The sequence below is a fragment of the Strigops habroptila genome, chromosome 10 (assembly GCF_004027225.2).
Source record: "Strigops habroptila isolate Jane chromosome 10, bStrHab1.2.pri, whole genome shotgun sequence".
Classification (NCBI taxonomy): domain Eukaryota; kingdom Metazoa; phylum Chordata; class Aves; order Psittaciformes; family Psittacidae; genus Strigops; species Strigops habroptila.
The window spans coordinates 23,294,174-23,312,229 of NC_046359.1; the positions used below are offsets into that span (position 1 = coordinate 23,294,174).

The window sequence follows — 18,056 nt, forward strand, 5'->3', positions numbered from 1 at the left end:
CTTTATGTGCATCATTTCTTGGAATTGTTAGGTTTGATGGGAAAGTGTTTATTAATAGTTTCCATGAAGATACTGTGATATATTTACAAGAGCTTGCTGAAATTATTAATAAGTGTTCAGAGGACAAACTGTTTGGAGTTTTTTTGATAATTGCAAATGGAATCTGGTCTATTTCCCTAATTTTCCTAATGAGTAGTTTTAATATCTTTTTTATTTTGTCTTCAGCTCTACATCTGTTTTTAAATGTAATTCTTTAACAAGTTCTTTTAAATATCTTAATTTAAAATTAGTCTTTGCTCAGTCTTTATTACCTTCAAATTAAAAAAATGACCATAAGGAAGTGTGTGTATGTATATATGTGTGTGTATATATATGTATAGAAAGAGTATCTAATAATTTTTTATCTTTGAGCTCAGAACCAGTATTTTCAAGCGCTGATACTTACTCTTTTCTCTGAGCTATTTATTACTTATACAAAGGCTGACAGCAAAGCTCAGTCTATAATATGTAAATCCTTGTGGAAAAGTAGTGCCAAAAAACTGTGAAAAAATGGGTCCAGGCAGCTGCGTCACAAGGTTTGACCACTTCGGGCTGGGGTGCCAGGAGATTTGAGACAGATGTTTTCAGACATGCCGCATGCCTAAAACATTTCCAGGGGTCGAGCTACAAATAGTGACTTAATAAGTGCAGAAACAGGAAAAGTATGCAGGAGGACACAAGAGTTTATTCACCCCTAGGTGCACAGCCAGCCTCTTTACATTACATCTGCCTGTCAGGGTTGGCTATTTAAGCTGTCATGCCCTTGGTATTGCTCTTTGTCTGCCTGTGAATAAAGTGCAGCATTGTGATTACTAATCCCACTCCAGTGACTTGACTTTAAATGTGGTTTTGGAGTGGATCCCGGAGTTCTGTTTGCTAAGCTTCCTACTCCTGTTTCAGAGACACCACTGGAGATCTATGAGAGAGAGCACTGCAGACTGCCCTCCTCCTGTAGACCTGTCGCCTTTTCTTCTCCCCCTACCCCCCCCGCCTTTTTTTTTTTCTTTCCCAAAACTTTTTGAAGGAAATCAATGGATACCAAAGTGATCTGGTTATTTTTCTTTTTTTCTTTGCCTCCACTGACAGTGGGAAATCACACTGGTCGTATCAAGGTGGTCTTTACACCCAGTATCTGTAAAGTGACTTGTACCAAAGGCAACTGTCAGAACAACTGTGAGAAGGGAAATACCACCACCCTCATCAGTGAAAACGGCCATGCTGCTGACACTCTGACAGCCACTAACTTCCGAGTAGGTAAGTACTCTGAAACTGTATTTGTCCTTAGCTGTCCTCTCTTGACTAACAGAGGGAGGAGATGTTTTGTTATTAATACCAGTTGTGCATCTGTTACTCTTTGTTTGGAGGGCTATGCTGAGTAGGAACCATTGTGTGTTAGACAAGCTTTCTGGTATCCTTCAGAAATGTTCCCAAAAGTTCCTTTTGTGTCAAAGAGGAAAAACTCCCATATTTTTCATCTGAATTTTCAGCTGCAGGGGCTACGAGATGCTAAGCTGAAGCTTTTGGTAAAATTCATGCCTCAGAGTTTGTGTTGGTAAATAGAGAAAATGTCAGATTCCACAAAAAGTTCTGTTTCCTCTTTTTTGCTTGTTGACTGGGTATCAAATGCACATAAAATCCAGCTAACACAGTGAACCTGTCTTCAACAGATTGTTCAGGAGTTCCTTAAAACTACAATCCTTCTTAGGAAGCCATCAGCCTAAAACTTTTTCTTACAGCTGAGAGTAAATCAGGTTACATATTTGTCATTTTTTAGAAACTGAAATAATGTGAAGTCTAATTGCAGTTATTGAAGCCAGTCACTTCTCTGTTTATTCTTTCTGCTTGCTCAGTAAGAGTATAAGTAGTATGTCAGTCTAAACCCTACAGCTGTTTGACTGTGTTGAAACAAATTCTGAGAGCTATCTAGGATAATGATTAGCATATTTAAACTCTATGATGTTAGTAGGAATTTGTGTGCAAGTATTAGTTTTGTAAGCTAAGAAAAATACAGATATATGGATACATATCTAAACACTTTTAAACTTGTTGTTTCACTTTATGATATCCTTAACTGCTCTTAGTATAGTATTTTGTTGTTATCCTAAAAATATCATAGTATTGTTTTCTGGGGAAAAAAAAAAAGTTGAGTATTTTGCCAATTTGTACTTAAAGAATGCCAGATATGAACACTGTAATTTTAGTCTCCACCTAGTATAAACAACATGTCAGGCAATGCTGAGGCTGGCCAATACTGCCCTTTTTCAAAGTGCACTATATTTCAGTCTCTGAGGGGGGAAAAGCTATTCCAATTTATTCTTCTTTTCATCTGGACAGACGATACAAAGAGCAGTTCCCTCTCGTAACACTCCTGCTAGACTATCAGACTGTGGGTAAAAGCTCTTGGAATTAATAATACATTCCTTAATAATATGCATGTTTGTAAAAATATATATGTTTTGGACTAAAGTGAATAAACCCAGTGGTTTAAAGGAGCAATACAGCATATTTTGGGTTTGCTTATTGGCTGTTCTGAGGCACTAAAAAAAGAAAAGGATTTTGTAAAGGAATGGTAAATCAAATGCTTAGTGTTTACTGTCAATACACATTTTTACTAATGTTTTGGCAAGAACCATAGCTAAGTAAGATTTTTGTTTAATTTTCTGACTATTGTGAAAGGATAGACTTATTCTCCCACCCCTTTCATTTGACCTTATTTTTTAATTGAAATTATGAAATGCTGAGAAGGGGCAGTCGTGTAATTTGTCTGCTATGTAAATCTGCGCTGTAACATGACCTTCTCTCAAATACTTGAAAACTTGGGGAGTGGAAATTGACCTGTGAAGACATGTTCCACACCTTCCTTCCTGGCCTCAGGCCATGAAGCTCATGATGCACTGTATCCAATAAGCTGCTAGAAATATTCTACAAAAGCAGCCTATAATAGTATTTGACGGAAAGATAAGGGAACATTATGTTTAGAAATGTATAAAAACAAGTTTCTACACGTGTATAGGGATTTTTAACCTGCCTGTGGCTGTCTTCCTTTTTACCTTTAAAAGACCAAAAGCATTCACCACAGCAATAAGTGTCCTCATTTTTTCAGAAGAGGAATGAGAAAGAGGTCGTAGAGCCCTGTGACTTCAGGGCTTTCCAGTTAAAAATAAAAATGCTGAGTGAACTTCGTAATAGCCAGAGGGGAAAGATTCTGCACCTGTACATTGAGTTCTTTCACTGATCACACATTTTCAGGAGCTTTTGAATCAGGGTTGAAAATATATACTACTGAAATAATTTTTATTTCTGGTCTCTCGTTAGCGTCTCTCGTTAGCATCTCTCATTAGCTTAGGCTTGTCCTGGTAGAGATGTCTCCTGATATATAAAGCAGAAGTAACTTGGGTCTTCTGGTATAATTCAGTTTTGTTGTATTTTTTAACATCTGTATTATGTTTTGCTTGTGCTTTTTGCTTTTAAGTCCCTATTCTAAACTTGTTTACTTACTGTTCTTAGAAAATGCATGGAAATTCTTATTCTGATAATTTGAGATTTTAAAAGTACAACCATGAGACAGAATGTCATGTCAGAAAATACATACTTAAGGCAATGAACAGCACTTTTTCAGTATGTTTCTTTTTTAAAGTATCTGTTCTTTCTAAACCCAGAAAAGATAAACTCACATGCCCTGTTTGGGAAACTAACTGCTATTACTGATAATAGATGCCTATTATGAGTGGGGAAATTAGGAAACTGCTTTAGGTGGTTATATCTAAATGCATTTCTCTAGCAGGAAAAGCATTCTAGTACACAAGATTGAATTTACATTCTCTGAAGACAGATTGCAGTTAACCATCACTTTGCTTTGTCCTTGATAATCCATTATTTCTGATAATGAACCAGAGTAAATTTGTGTTTATTTTAAACTTTCTGCTGAACTTTGTAAACACTTCTTATTTTCAGAGAGAGTAAGTTGCAGTGCCTGTACTAAAGCTGCTCAAGCTTTTCTGTGGGTTATTTCAGATTCTTAAAATCCTCTTAATTTCTCATTTCAACTGAAACTTGGTACCAGTGAGTCCAGGCAAGGAACAAATCCTGTTTCCTGAAAATTTCATAAGATATGGATAAGCCATTAAAAACAAACCCTCAACAAGAAACAGATTGGGGAAATGCAGCTTTTCAGGTAGTGGAGATTTTGGCTGTTCTCATGAAGAGCTCTAGCATTTCAATTGAGGGTGATGAAAACTTGGTATTTAAAAGGAAGGATCTCCTTGATTGCCAATCTGCTCCAGTGAAACTAGGTTTTCTTGCAGTTTCATTTTGTGAATGGGGTATGTTGCACAGTTAAACTAACTAACTTCCAATATCTCATTGGCTTGGAGAATGAAAGCATTTAATATGAGTGGAAACTTCTGCTGAATAGATGATTCTCATTATTCTATTGGATTGACGCATGTGCAGTTTGCATGGTATTTCAGTCCTGATACATCTACAGAGGCTTGTAAAACAGGGTCGATATATGTGCATAGGAAAGGATGCATATAGAATAACATGAGGTTTCTATCTCATTCACTGTTGAAATTACTTAGTGATGTGTCCTGTTTCTCCTCAGAATTATCCTACATTCCAAAATACCTATTTTTGAAATGAATTTTCACTCTGTAAAGAGTGGGAGGACAGTGACTAATTTGTAACTGTAAAATGAAGCAGTAAGGAATTAGGAAATGCCCAAATTAATGTTCTTCATGCTCTTTAGTTTTTTCCCCATTGTGCATATGTATTTAATTATACATTTACATTCCATTTTTTTCCACAGGATCCCTGCCACATTTACTGCACAGAAATGACAGTAAAGGAAGCAGTCATTTAATACCTGGTCTTATGTTCACTATTCAGTGCAGCCCTGTATCTCATTTAAAGCAGTTTATTCAAACTGTTACAAATGAGAAATTAAGAGTTACGTGCATATCTTTTTGTAGGAATTTTGTGTCAGCACTTGGCAGTATCTGTGTCAAACAGGGAAACAGATTCATAGAATGGTTAGGGTTGGATCTTAAGATTATCTAGTTCCAACCTCCCTGTCATGGGCAGGGACACCTTCCACTAGACCAGGTTGCTCAAAGCCCCGTCCAACCTGGCCTTGAACACTTCCAGGGATGCAGCATCCACAACTTCTTTGGGCAACCTGTTCCAGTACTTCACCACTCTGACAGTAAAAAACTTCTTCCTTGTATCTAATCTAAATCTATCCTCTTTCAGTTTAAAGCCATTCCCCCTTGTCCTGTCACTACACACTCTTGTAAAGTCCCTCTCCAGATTTCTTTAGGCCCCCTTTAGATATTGGGAGGTGGCTCTAAGGTCTCCTTGGAGCCTTCTCTTTTCCAGGCTGAACAAGCCCAACTCTCTCTGCCTGTCTTCATAAGGAGACGTGCTCCAGCTGTCTGACCATCTTCGTGGCTTCCTCTGAACTTGCTTGAGCAGGTCCATGTCTCTCTTGTGATGGGGATGCCAGAGCTGAATACAGTACTCCAAGTGGGGTCTTGGGAGAGCAGAGTAGAGGGGCAGGATCACCTCCCTCAACCTGCTGGTCCCACTTCTTTTGATGCAGCCCAGGATACAGTTGGCTTTCTGGGCTGCGAGCGCACACTGAAGCCGGCTTGTGTTGAGCTTCCTGTCAATCAACACCCCCAAGTCTTTGTCCTCACGGCTGCTCTCAATCCATTCTCTGCCCAGCTTGTATTTGTGCTTGGACTGCCCTGACCCAGGCGCAGAACTTTGCACTCGACCTTGTTGAACTTCATGAGGTTGGCATTGGCCCACCTCTCAAGCTCGTCAGGGCCCTTCTGCATGGCATCCCTTTCCTCTAGCGTGTAGGCTGCACCATACTGCTTGGTGTTGTCAGCAAACTTGCTGAGGGTGCACTCAATCCCACTGTCTCTGTCACAGAAAAAGATGTTGAACAGCACCAGTCCCAGTATCAACGCCCCATACTGCAGATGGAGACCAAGGAGAGTTTTAGAATTTTTTTCCCAAGACCATAGAACAGAATTGTGGCACAGATGGTGATAGAACTGTTGCTCTGCTAATCCCCTTTATATTGCTCTTCAATGCTCATCAAGATCTCTTCTTTTAACACTCCCTTCCCCTTTTCTTCTGATCCCTTTCCCTATAACCTGCACAGTTGTCTTTCCTCATGGCTGTGCTGTGCACAACCGTAGTTTACTTAGGCTGTTACTGGGAATGAGAGAGTATTCTGTTGTGTGCTTTTCTTTGGAAGAAAGGTGGATTTTTAGGAACCCCATATTTCTTGTTTCATCAAATTTGAGTGAACCTTAAAGTGTTTCTCCTATAGCTTCACTGGTCTTTGTAGGCAATTGTTGTGAAGTTGAGAATGATGTCATATGTGTGGCCTGCAGTCTGTGTAAGACAATCTTCCTTGTGAGACTAGAAGATGTTTATCCATCCTCCTTTCTTCTTTTCTCATCTATAAAAGGTCCATTTGTTTCTGGTCCTATATTAACATGATAATAAAGATCTGCCAGGCATTTTTTGGTGACACGGTGTCCAAAGTAAAAATATATCTGGTCCTTCATATTTTGAAGGACTTTATTGATTAAATAATAAATTTTAAAACTTTCAGCATGGATCACAGGAGTCTGAATATCCTGTACCCTGTTGCAATAATGCTCAAATTATTTTAGAATCATAGAATGGTTTGGGTTGGAAGGGACCTTAAAGATCATCTAGTTCCAACCCACCCTATTATATTGCCTAATGGATGATGGCACTTTCCCTATTGGAATTTTGTGTCAAAGAAATTTCCTGTTTTACCGTGTTGACTCTGTACAAATGTTTTTGGATAATTGAGGTTGTCCAGAAGTTTCCAATTATGTATAGGCAGCAACTTCCAAGAAGCAACATAAACATTCTGCTCAAATTTTATTTGGTCTTCTGTTGAAAGTAATGAAAGAAAATTTGACCAATATATTTTAAAACAATAGGTTATTCAAAGGGAGCTTAGTAAAAAGACTCACTATATAATTATTATTCTTGCAGAATTTCCTATCTAAGAAAGAGTCTAGGAGCATAATTATTTAGAACTGTGAAAATGTAAAGCGATTACTTTACAAAATGTTAATAGAATATTAGAATTTTGTTCAGACATACATGATCATGAATTTCTATCAGTGCTGTAGAAGTTAGCATTGCTTTTTATTCAAGCACTTCTCATCTTATCAAAGTATTCTGTTGGTTAAAAATGGCAATGACCTGTAAGCAAGCCAGCAGATTTTTGTCTGTAGTTAGTGAATAACAGGAAATCTAAGAGCAGTGAATGGCCTTTTCTTTCTGCCAGTTACTATGTAATGAGCAACTGTGACATTTGAGGAAGATCTTTCATTATTGCTTGGTATGAAAGACGTTTGTTGTAAATAATATTGGAGGGCAAATTTAATGACATGTGAAGACATATAAAAGACCAACAGCTTGTAGAAGTGTTTGTGTAGATTTATGAGTTTTACAGACTCTTCTGGCAGCTTGTGAGGTGCATACTTCATTTTTCTACCCCTCATATTTTACTCTTTGTTGTACTGGGTTTAGTAAGAGTTGCTAGAATGGCAACATGTTAGAAGAGATGCTTTCTTCTCTATTACGAAGTTGTGTTTACTACTTGGTGATGTTAGTCTGGGTAGATGACCCATCATGTTTGATCTGTGTAATTTGTGCCCTAGCAAAACACTATTCTTATGGCTTCAGCTGAGACTTGGCAGATATACATGTAGCTTCTCCAATGAATGATTTAAAATAATTGATAACAAATGTCATGCAGAGATTTTTTTTTAATTCCTTTTGTAGCGTGAGGAGAATTAACATATTTTGAATGCTTTCTTTGTCAACTTGATTATGTTCCATCAGATATCCTAGTTGATGAGCTAATTTCAGGAATAACCACTTAGCTCAAGAACAGCATATGACAATTCATAGTCTGTTTTCAGTAGTGTATTCTCTGTAGGTAGAAGTGTTACTTTGAACTATCCTTGGGTTTTGCACTTGAACTTGCCATAGTATCATCCTTTTCTGAAGTAGTGATGGTGTAACAACCCTATCAGTTTAGTCCTTTACTGTCTCTGTAGTGGCTACCTTGTAGCCTTATTTGGTAAAAGTTTTGCTTCTACTCCTCCTGCAGTAATTATCATTTATGTCTTGTCAGGCTTTATTGTTTTATGCTTTTTCTTTTTTTTCTTTTTTTTTTTCTTTTTTTTTCCTGCCAGATGTAACTTTTTTTTTTTTTTCTAAAGACACTGGCAGACAGTTGAAAATTTCAGAATTCTCAGACAACTTGGTTAAAAGATTAACTTCAAATTTTCTACAACAGTAGTCAAGGAAGTTGGTCAGTCTGTCAGAGTGTCTCTCTCAGGTAAAAATAAATAAATACATAAAAGCATCAGGACATGAGAGTTTATTCACAGCTTTAGCTGGTAATTTGAAATTTAATCTGTGTAAATGTTGACTATGCTTGAAATATTTATTCATGTAGTAGCACTGTAACAGCTGTAGCAAAATGAAGGCCAAGTATTTTTTCTCAGACACTGGACTGAGTGGCTGAAGTAGAAAGACAGACAAATAACAGTGGAACTGCTTTAGGAATTGTTTACATCCTCTGTTATACAGAAGACAGTAAGAAAAAGGTGTTTCCCAGCCTGAAAAGCCAACGTAAAACAACCAGAGAGGAACCACTCATCATGAGCATCAATTTAACAGAAATTCCTTTTTTTCCAATCTCCCTTTGTTCTATAAAGTAAATTTGAGCAGACAGGAGAATGGATTAATTTACTTACAATCCAGGTATTGTAGTGTAGGCTTTCATAATCCGAACCATTAGCGGTCTAAATTTCTGTAATGTAAATGTACCACTCTGCTGTTTGAGCAGCACTCAGGGTCTTAGTGCATTTTGAATCATTGGCCACCTATACTCATATTACAAAGAAGAATTATATCTAAAGGATTTTGTTGTTGTTGATATCCACATCTGTTCAGAAGGAATGCTTTCTGTCCCCCTTGTGTTTATCAGTACTTGTCATCAACAAATAGTTCTGGTTTCTACCATACAGCTTAAGCATCTGTGAGCTCTTTCTTCATAATCTTAAAATAATTATTCAAATTGGCATCTTCCCTTCTAACAGAGGCCAGATGCTAATTTAAAGAAAATGGATTGTTCGGCCAGATGATTTTAATGAGGCTGAACTTAGACAAGCCAGTTAGCAACTCATTTCCACTCTCTTGCTCACCTTAAGGACTTCAGACCATCACTGTGAAGCAAAAGTCCATCTGTTCTCAAAGCATTCACCTAACGTATATTATAGAGAACACAGTTTTTGGATGTGCAGTCATAGGAAAAACCACAAATGGAAATGGTACAAAATCCACACCTGCAGCTATTCAAAACCACATGGAGTATGTTCCCTCAAAGTTAAAGCAAAAACAGAACAGAAAGTTAAAATGCATAATGCTTTATTTTAGTGTATATGGTTTTAATTTATAGGGATTAGTTTATGTACATCTGACTTGAAGTACTGTAAAAAGAGAACTAAGAGAGCATTTATTTGAATGATTACATTGTTGCATATTCAAATAAACACACTACCTTGTACAGCTATAATTTTTTTATGGCTAAACCAAATGTCTTTGCACATACCTCACTGAAGATCAAGTATATGCCAACTTTGGCTTAAAAAAGAGGAAAGTTGCATTTGAATTATGCAAGCACACAAGAGTCTGACAAATTTCGTTACTGGTTAAAATATGGCATTTATCATGGGTAGATTTTTTTTTAGCAAATGGGTTTGTATTTCATGTGTCCTTTTGAACACCGCATAACCAGAAGGAAGCAAGCAGCTCTCACTGCGCTATTGATTCCAGTCTTTCCTCATTCGGCCCCTCTGCTGTCTATTTTGGTTTTGTTTATTCTGCTCCAGATAATTACCCTGTCTCTGCACAGTGTAGCCTCTGTAGCTTTTCACCTATCCGTTCCACCTATAATTAGTTCTTAGATTTGAGTATCACTGTAATTGAGAGGCCTGTTTTGTAGTGTAGACACACAGATTCCTGGATCTTTCTTTTAAAATATGAACTATATATTCCTTACACACACATTTAAATTCTATAGATTTTTAGTCTATCCATAAAAAAAATCTGAATTCTTAAAACTGGGAACTGTGAACTTTCAACAAGGGATTTACTTTACAAATATGAATCAAGTTGAAGTCTGTGGGAATTGTAAAGTTTTGAGGGGGTTTTTTGGGTCTTTAGATTTGGGGGGGGTTTTTTTGTGGTGTTCCTTTTTTTTTTTTTTTTTTTTTTTTTTTACAAACCTCTTACGAAGTCTAGACGGATTCCAGTCAATGAATAGAAGGAAAATTGGGTATTTGCTGCTTGCACAGGATGATTTTAATGAAGCTGGGGTTGAGTTTTAAGAAACCCAGTCACGGAGAGTGTTTCTCATCTGTGTTTTATTCAGCTAAATACTTTGTTAATTTGTCATGCTGGTTAAGTTTAATTAAAGATTATAAGCTGAGCTATGGAAGTGATTTTTTTCTATTTGGTATTATTGAGATACTTGAAGTTTAGGGGAACTTTCAACAACTTTTCTTGTCATAACTTAGGAGCATGAGCTCTTCGACTTCTCCCTGAGAGAGACTGCCTCTGTCCGTGGATTGTATAGAGCACACACTTCCAATATATTTATATTTATTTATAAATTCTGTGTGCTACTCCATATATCATATGTATATATATGGTTTATAACACATACACAAAATGGAAATTAAAAATGGATGAAAGTAACCATGAAAATTATTTATTGATGGTACAAAATGTATTTCTTTCCAGCATCCCAGTAGGTTGCCTTGCACACCACCTGGGCTGAGCAAACCCTGCTTTGGACACCACTGGAGAAGTTCAGCTTCATGACATAAGCTGTAATGCTACCTTTCTGCACATGCGATGTGTCCAATGGTGTCTCTTTTATTTATTATTTGATAACATTAAATTCAGCCTATTATGTCAGATGCTGTATATATATAGGTGCTAACATACCTTTTTTCAATCTAATCAAAAGTTATATAGGTGCAAGAATGCCTGTTGGGAAGATGGGGGCAAAGGCTTTTTTTTGTACCTTGCAGCATGCAGGGTCGGGTACAGCTGCGGTGTGAAGCTTGTCAGTGGCGTTGTGTATGGCTCAGGGGAGTTGGGTGCACAGTTTAATTGCTTGGAACTGGACGTGAGCAGTCAGAGTGCTGACTGTATTTTAGGTTCACACAGCTTGTGCAACAATTTATGCAGTTATTATGTATTGTTAAAAGAACCACAATGAGAAGTGTTGAAATGGTATGGTTTCTAATGGATTTCCAACTGTACGTTCTCTGCAGAGTAACCTTTATCCTTCCTACTCACTAGCACTGCCTCTGCTCCTTTCCCCCTTAAGAACTCCAGGATTTGAGTCTCTTGCTTTTTGCTGGTCTCCTATGATCTAATTTATTACTCAAACTCTGAATAACATCCTTCCCAATATACCTATATTGTGTCACCTCCTCAAAGTCAACTCCCTAGAAAACTTTCCAATTTCTTGTGATGTAGCCAGGGCCAGAAAATCTTAGATAGCTTATGTTTTTTAACTAGTCCAGGGAAGTCAGGATTATGAGCTATTATTTGTATGTTAATGGGTATCCACTTGAAAGAATCTATTCCTACTTTATTCTTCTCATAAACTTTTTCCACACAAAAATGGGCACTGTGGTAATGTTAATCAGAGAGCAGTCTCCTGACACTTGGAAGTGATGGAAATTATTTTAATGACTATAGTTTTTGTGGCTTTTCTTTTTTCTGTTCTAAACATAATTTTGTTATCAGAGGATGTCTTGTGGTATGGGATGTGGTGGATCATGCTCATAGACCCTTTGGATCTAAGGTTGGGGGGGTTCATCCCACTCACCAAATCTTACTGAGGTGCTTGAGTCAGGAGCCTAGTAGGTGGTGATGAGAGGCACCTTCATGGCAGGTTGGCCTACGGATGGCCTGAATGGCCTGCTGGGTGAGCCTCTCTTTATTGAAAGAGTGCGAAACCTCAGGAAACAACACACCTAACTTAGCTCAAGGAGGCACAGAAGGTTAAACGGGATGAATGTCAGCTTAAATACCTGTTATTCAGTTGCCAGGAATGGTAAGGATGCTGATGTACCTGGCCAGTGTCAGCTTTGCTGCTTCTGTGGTCTTCAGAGCCTTTGCGTAACAGGGGCATGACCAATTGCTGACATGTTTCTTGGGACATTTTGCCATTTTGTCTGATGGTTACCAAATAGTGTGATGTGTTAAAGGTATATTTCTCTAAAATGTATTGCGGCTTTGTCCTTTATGATCTGAACCTGCTCTCCAGTCTTCAGTATCAGGATCTTCCATAGTTGGCACTGTAGCCTTCATTAAAGAATGATACCCCGCTATTGATACGGTTTCATAATGAAAAATCTGATACCTAGTGGGACAAGCATGTAGACTGCAACAGCTTAAATATCAGCATCTGTGTATGAGGTGCATGTTGAAACTTACATTACAGGCAATGGAGATTTCTAAATTTGTTCAACTCTAATACAGACACAGAAAACTAAGGCAGTACCTACTCGATTCTGGTTTTCCTTGTGATGGGATCTCACAGCTTTCCATCCTCATGGAAGACAGCATCCCTCCCCCTTTTTTCCTAAGTAAACAGTTCTTCTTTCCTAGTCTATACCTCATTTGTTAGTTACTGCATTATTTATAGTGAGTTGATACTGCCATTAAATGATGCTAATCCCTGGACAACCTCTCAGCAGCTCACACAAAGCTCAATTACTCATGGAGATAATGATCAACTAAGAAGCTGAGACTGTACTTATCAGTTAAGAGAATGAATTTTAAATGGCAAGCTTGCTGTTGGGAGGTATGAAAGTGTAAAATGCCTGAAGATGTAGGTGATCTGATCTTGCGATGCTGTCTTCTACTTGTCTTCCTTGGTAACTGCCATGCAGTGCTGCATTAAGTAGCATCACAGACATTCCTCCAGTTAGGCTTTAAAGTTTTACATGATTTGTTAAAGCTTGGTGTCAATGGTGATACATGGAGGAGTTTGAGAAGAACTAGTGAGGTACAGTTTCATTTAAAGAGATACATCTTTCCAAAATTGTGAGAACAACAGTGAAGAGCAGTTAGACTGCATTCTAGCAGCAAGTCTCTCTTTTGTAGTGTTTCTTTTTTATTATAAATGTATTATTCCAGATCTGCAGTATAATTAAAAAAAAAAAACAAAAAAAAAAAACCCCAAAAAAAAAAAACCAAAACAAACCCCCAAACAAAAAACAAACTGCTGTAATTCCTGGTTTTGGAACTATGTTGTCAACATGCATAGTGCAAAGAAAATGCATGTTTGTCTATGAAAAAGTGTAGAAAGTTTATTTTGTAAAATGGTATGGCTGCAGCCTGAAAATGTTTATGGCTACAACAGACATAGTGTATCAGTAAGGTTTTTCTTCACAAATGTAAGCATACGCCAACTTTAACTGAATTGATAAATCATCAAATTTGTCATAGGCATGATAACAGCTATTGAGCTTCCTTAGTGCAATGTCTCTTTTTTTAATTATGAATACAGGCAGCATGGCATTTCATAGAGTAGGGAGAGTGAGAGGAAGAGAAGGCTGTTCAGGAATTTCTTTTTTTCTGTTGAGAGGAAGACTCCTTCTAGAGCAAGTGCAATTCCCCAGGATTCTTGGCAGCATATTTTCAAGTGTAAAATCATGCCTGTCCAGATAGCTTTAGTGACTACTACTTGCTCTTCTACTCAGTGATTCTCAACTCTACAGGGTTCAGTTGTGAGACTAGGCTCAAGCTAAGAACACTGCTTTTAATCCAGTCCTCAAAACTACTTGCATTTTTCTCTAAGTCTTCATATGAGATTTTTCTTCGGTAAGGACTCTTTGACAAGCAAAAATTTAAAGTAGAATTGATTAGGAATAGAGTGGAAAAGTGTGAAAAGATTTGAATTACTTTTGGAAGTGTTCAGTCATGATTCAGCGAGGAAGAAGGAAGGCACCAACCTGCATGTCCTTGGAAATTGGCAGACAAATGCTGTGTTAAACCATCAGTGGGAAATGGAGGCTAAAACTCTTCCCTTTAATTGTTCTGCCTGGATTCCTCACTCTGAAATACAGGTATTCTATCTCTTCTACCATAATATGGTAGAGTTAGGGTTGCATTTTGAGGTTAGTTTGTCCTCTCCCAAAAGCAATCAGTTTTTAAAGCCCAATTTTCTTACCATGTTGAGAACTTAGGGTGCTCTTTGCAGGGGGAAAAACAAAAACAAACAAAAAAATCCAAAGACTCGTGTATCCTTGTCAGTAGTTTCTGGATAAAGAAGTAGTTTTTTATAGAAGGAAGGTGTGTACATCTGTATGTGGCATGTACACAGGTCTCCTTACTCTGGAATTTTTAGAGGCACCCTGCTGCTTTAGACCTTTCACAGAGTCAAATGTGGTTGCAGCTGGGTTAGAGTGGCATAAAGACAGTTGTGGTCACTTGAATGTGATTCATTCTCTTGCTTAAGAATTCCTTATTAGTTGAGTTTATCCTCGGACTCTGACGTTTGCTTATATCTTTAATGTTAACAGTCTTGAAATATCATAATGCACTCAACCACAAACCAACAAAATGACCCCTGCAATGCAGCTTAGCGTTAATATTGTTTTGTGGGAGGGAGAGATGCAGTTATTAGATGTAATTCCCGAGAAATGTTACCATTCTGCATTTATCCCATGTTGTGATTTTTAAAATCACTTCAGCAGTGCAAATGTAAGAAAATAATTTTGCCTACAGAAAACAACATTTATATGCAGAAAGTTTGTGTTTTGGAAGTATTAAATTTGTTTCAGGACTGTTCTTTGTGGCTACCTCTTGATTTTCCTCGAGGCTTCTGTTTCGTGGGTTTTTTAATTCTCCAGAAAACGTGCATGATCCAGACAGGAATAACACCACAAAGCTTGTTTATTTTGGCAATAATTTGGTTTCCTTGTCTGGATAAACAGCAGTACTCATGAACTTATGATTCCATTCCCAAGTGGGAGTGCATTACTTTGTTAAAGATCCTTTGGTAATAATATTTTAAAAATATAGGACAAATTGTAATGAAATCAGTGATCATGTTAATTCACAATAGCTGAGAACCCAGTTTAGCAGCTGCATATTCATACTTTTTCTTACCATACCATTAGGTTTGAGGTAGGTTGCTGTTTGGAATATTTTCCTGCAGTGTTGCAGATCTTATTTCTTTCCAGAAGAAAAATCTGGATTGTCTTCAGTATCATGGTCAGCCTTTTAGGATGATTTCTATTAAAGTATTACAGCATTCCGAGGAGAAATTGTTTGATAAGATCCTTGTTATAATATTTGCACATCTACTGATAAGCATTGTGAAGGCGACAGTATAAAGGAGCATATTAGAGTTCTTTTTTATCATTTTCTTGTCAGAAGTCGGGTATAATGAAACATGCCGCCTTGAATGGCATAAAGTTTGGGGTTTTTTTCCACTTCTGAACGTTTTTAGTTGTTTTATTTCTTTCTCACTGAACAAATGTGAATGTTAATACACCCACTGTATTTTTTTGCGAGATTAAGACTTGAGAGTTCATATGCTGAGAAACATGTGTAACAGCTTTGAATATATTATAATAGTTGTAACCACAGAAGAACAGACTAAGGAGAAACAAAATCCTGGGAGTATAAAACCAAACTAGATTTTGTTGCCCGTATTCATCATGCTATTCATTAAGTCTGATAAAAACAGCCTGCATTTACTTTGAAGTGCTTCGAAGTAAAGATGTTGTTTGAAGTATGCCACTTACCTATGGTTTTCTATCGTCTGTCATTCATACTAATTTACAATTATTCGATGTAAAAATATTACATCTTTAAATTCATGGCATTTGGGGGGAATCTATAGTTGTGTAAGCCATGTTAAAGCTACTTAAACTAGCAGTAAATGAAATGAAGCTATTTACTAGAGAGATTTCTATATGACAACTCTTTCAAAATATATTTGCATGCTACTATGCATATTACAGGGGATTAATCTACCCGAGTTCTTGTCTTTAGCCATTGTTTATGCATGGGATTGCATTCAGCAAAGGAAGCCAGAGGAGACCCTCAAAACATTTTTTATTTCTTGTTGAATACTAGAAATATCATTTAAAAAATGCTGTGACGGGAAGCCTGTCCCATATGCAATACTGCCATTTGTCACATACCCTGGCTACTCTCTCAGCAGTAGCACAGACTAGCTATTTCTAGAGGGTTGCTTATGTCTGGAACCAAATCTGGCACTGTCTTTGCAGTTTGGGTCAGGGAATAGCAGTTGTATGCAACAAGGGATTTGTGGGTGGTAACTAGGCTACACACATGGGCAGGGCATCACTTTCCTGTTTTCAGTGGTGAACAGAAAAGAGCATTTTTCACCCATTGCTGGAGCTCTTACCATCAGATTTACTTTAAAAATTTTGTTTGGTTGTTGGGATAGAATGTTTCTCTTTAAAGGTGTCGAAATACAATGTTGCATGTGGCAGTGCTCCCCTTCAGTGAATGGCATCGCTGTCCTGTGGAAAAACGTTTGGTAGAACTGTGTGCTAGTCCCTGTGCTTTCTGTGTGCTTAGTAACAGCATGGATGAAAGATGCCCAACAGCTGTGGGGCATGTAGTAATGCTGGATAGCTGTGTAGTGCTTGGAGACAAAATTAATGTGCTGATTTGTGATGCATCTAGTAGAAATACTGTAGTCTATTGAGCAGTTTAAGGTTTTCCTTACCCTGTTGATGTAATTGAATAGTCGATAGCATGTAAGTAGAAAAGGCAAAGAGTGGTGAAGGAAAATGAGACAAACTTGCATGTGCCCTGAGGTGTAAAAGAAAAGGAATATGGAAAGTCAGATGAGGAACATTTCAAAACCAGTCAACACTAGTTACAGGAAGGGAGTTTCCATCCATCCAAAGGGCTTGTTTGAGTAAGCGTGGGCTATTTTTTAAGGATTAGGAGGATTTAGGTGTTTGGAATTTTTGTTACACATTATTTTGATTAAATGAAAACATTTGGGCTTGATTATATTAGTTTATCTGGAGCTGTTCAAGGTTATTTGCGTACCTTGAAAACAAATTAGATGATGTAATTACATGGACAAACTGAATATCAGTGGTTTCCTAGTTTCTTTGTTGGTTTCATGACCTATTCTGTTTCCAACTCATAGCAGTGGCTGCTTTATCAGGATTCATGTTGCAATCATTCTCCTTTTGATATGCATTCAGCCTTTTAGACACTCCCTGTGGGGGCATCTCAACACACCTTCTCTGTTTGACTCAATTTGAACAGTGATACTGACCAAGCTCTCCCAGGCTGGGAGGCAATTAAGGCCTTTGGATGCCAGAGAAATAAGAGCTTGTTATTACCAATTAATTGCCCGAGGATGAGAAGAATACTTAGTGTATTTGTAATTATTTAAATCTATCCCTGCATTTCTAAAGGCTATATATTCATTTAATAAAGAAATTGTTAAAGTTGTCCAATCATATGTTGGTTGATTGTTAAGAGACAATTGAGAGACTTGGCTTATGGCAGACCTAAGTGACAAATATGTTGCCTTTCTTAGCTCCATTAATACTTTATTTTGTTTGTAAGATACCCATGTGTGAACTGAAATTTTTTGTCATCTTGTGCAGGCCTATCTCCACATTTTTATCAGACTCTGAGCAGCTAGAGGGTTTCACATCATAATGGATATTTTTATTTTATCTTTTTCCCCTCGTTTTCAGAGGAAGTGGTAACAGCCTAGTGAGAATCAAGCTCCAGGGTGCCCTGTGTCTGAATGCCAGTTGTGAACATGCAACAGTTGGGCAATACAGCATCTTCTAATGGTCTCTCCCAGCGCTTGGGTCTGGTTTTTGTTGGGAATGTCCCCTATG

General features: G+C 37.5%; 1 protein-coding gene across 7 annotated transcripts in view; it reads left to right on the forward strand.

Annotated features, from left to right (window-relative positions):
* Nucleotides 1–18,056, forward strand: part of LTBP1 (latent transforming growth factor beta binding protein 1) — a 193,926-nt gene that overhangs the window by 63,228 nt on the left and 112,642 nt on the right. For 5 of the 7 annotated variants that reach the window (XM_030499517.1, XM_030499515.1, XM_030499516.1 and 2 more), the window contains exon 5: nucleotides 1,126–1,293. In XM_030499517.1, the coding sequence (XP_030355377.1) occupies nucleotides 1,126–1,293 (168 nt within the window). Of the gene's footprint in view, nucleotides 1–1,070; nucleotides 1,294–18,056 lie in introns of those variants that run through there. The other 2 variants (XM_030499520.1, XM_030499522.1) reach the window with 2 other exon arrangements.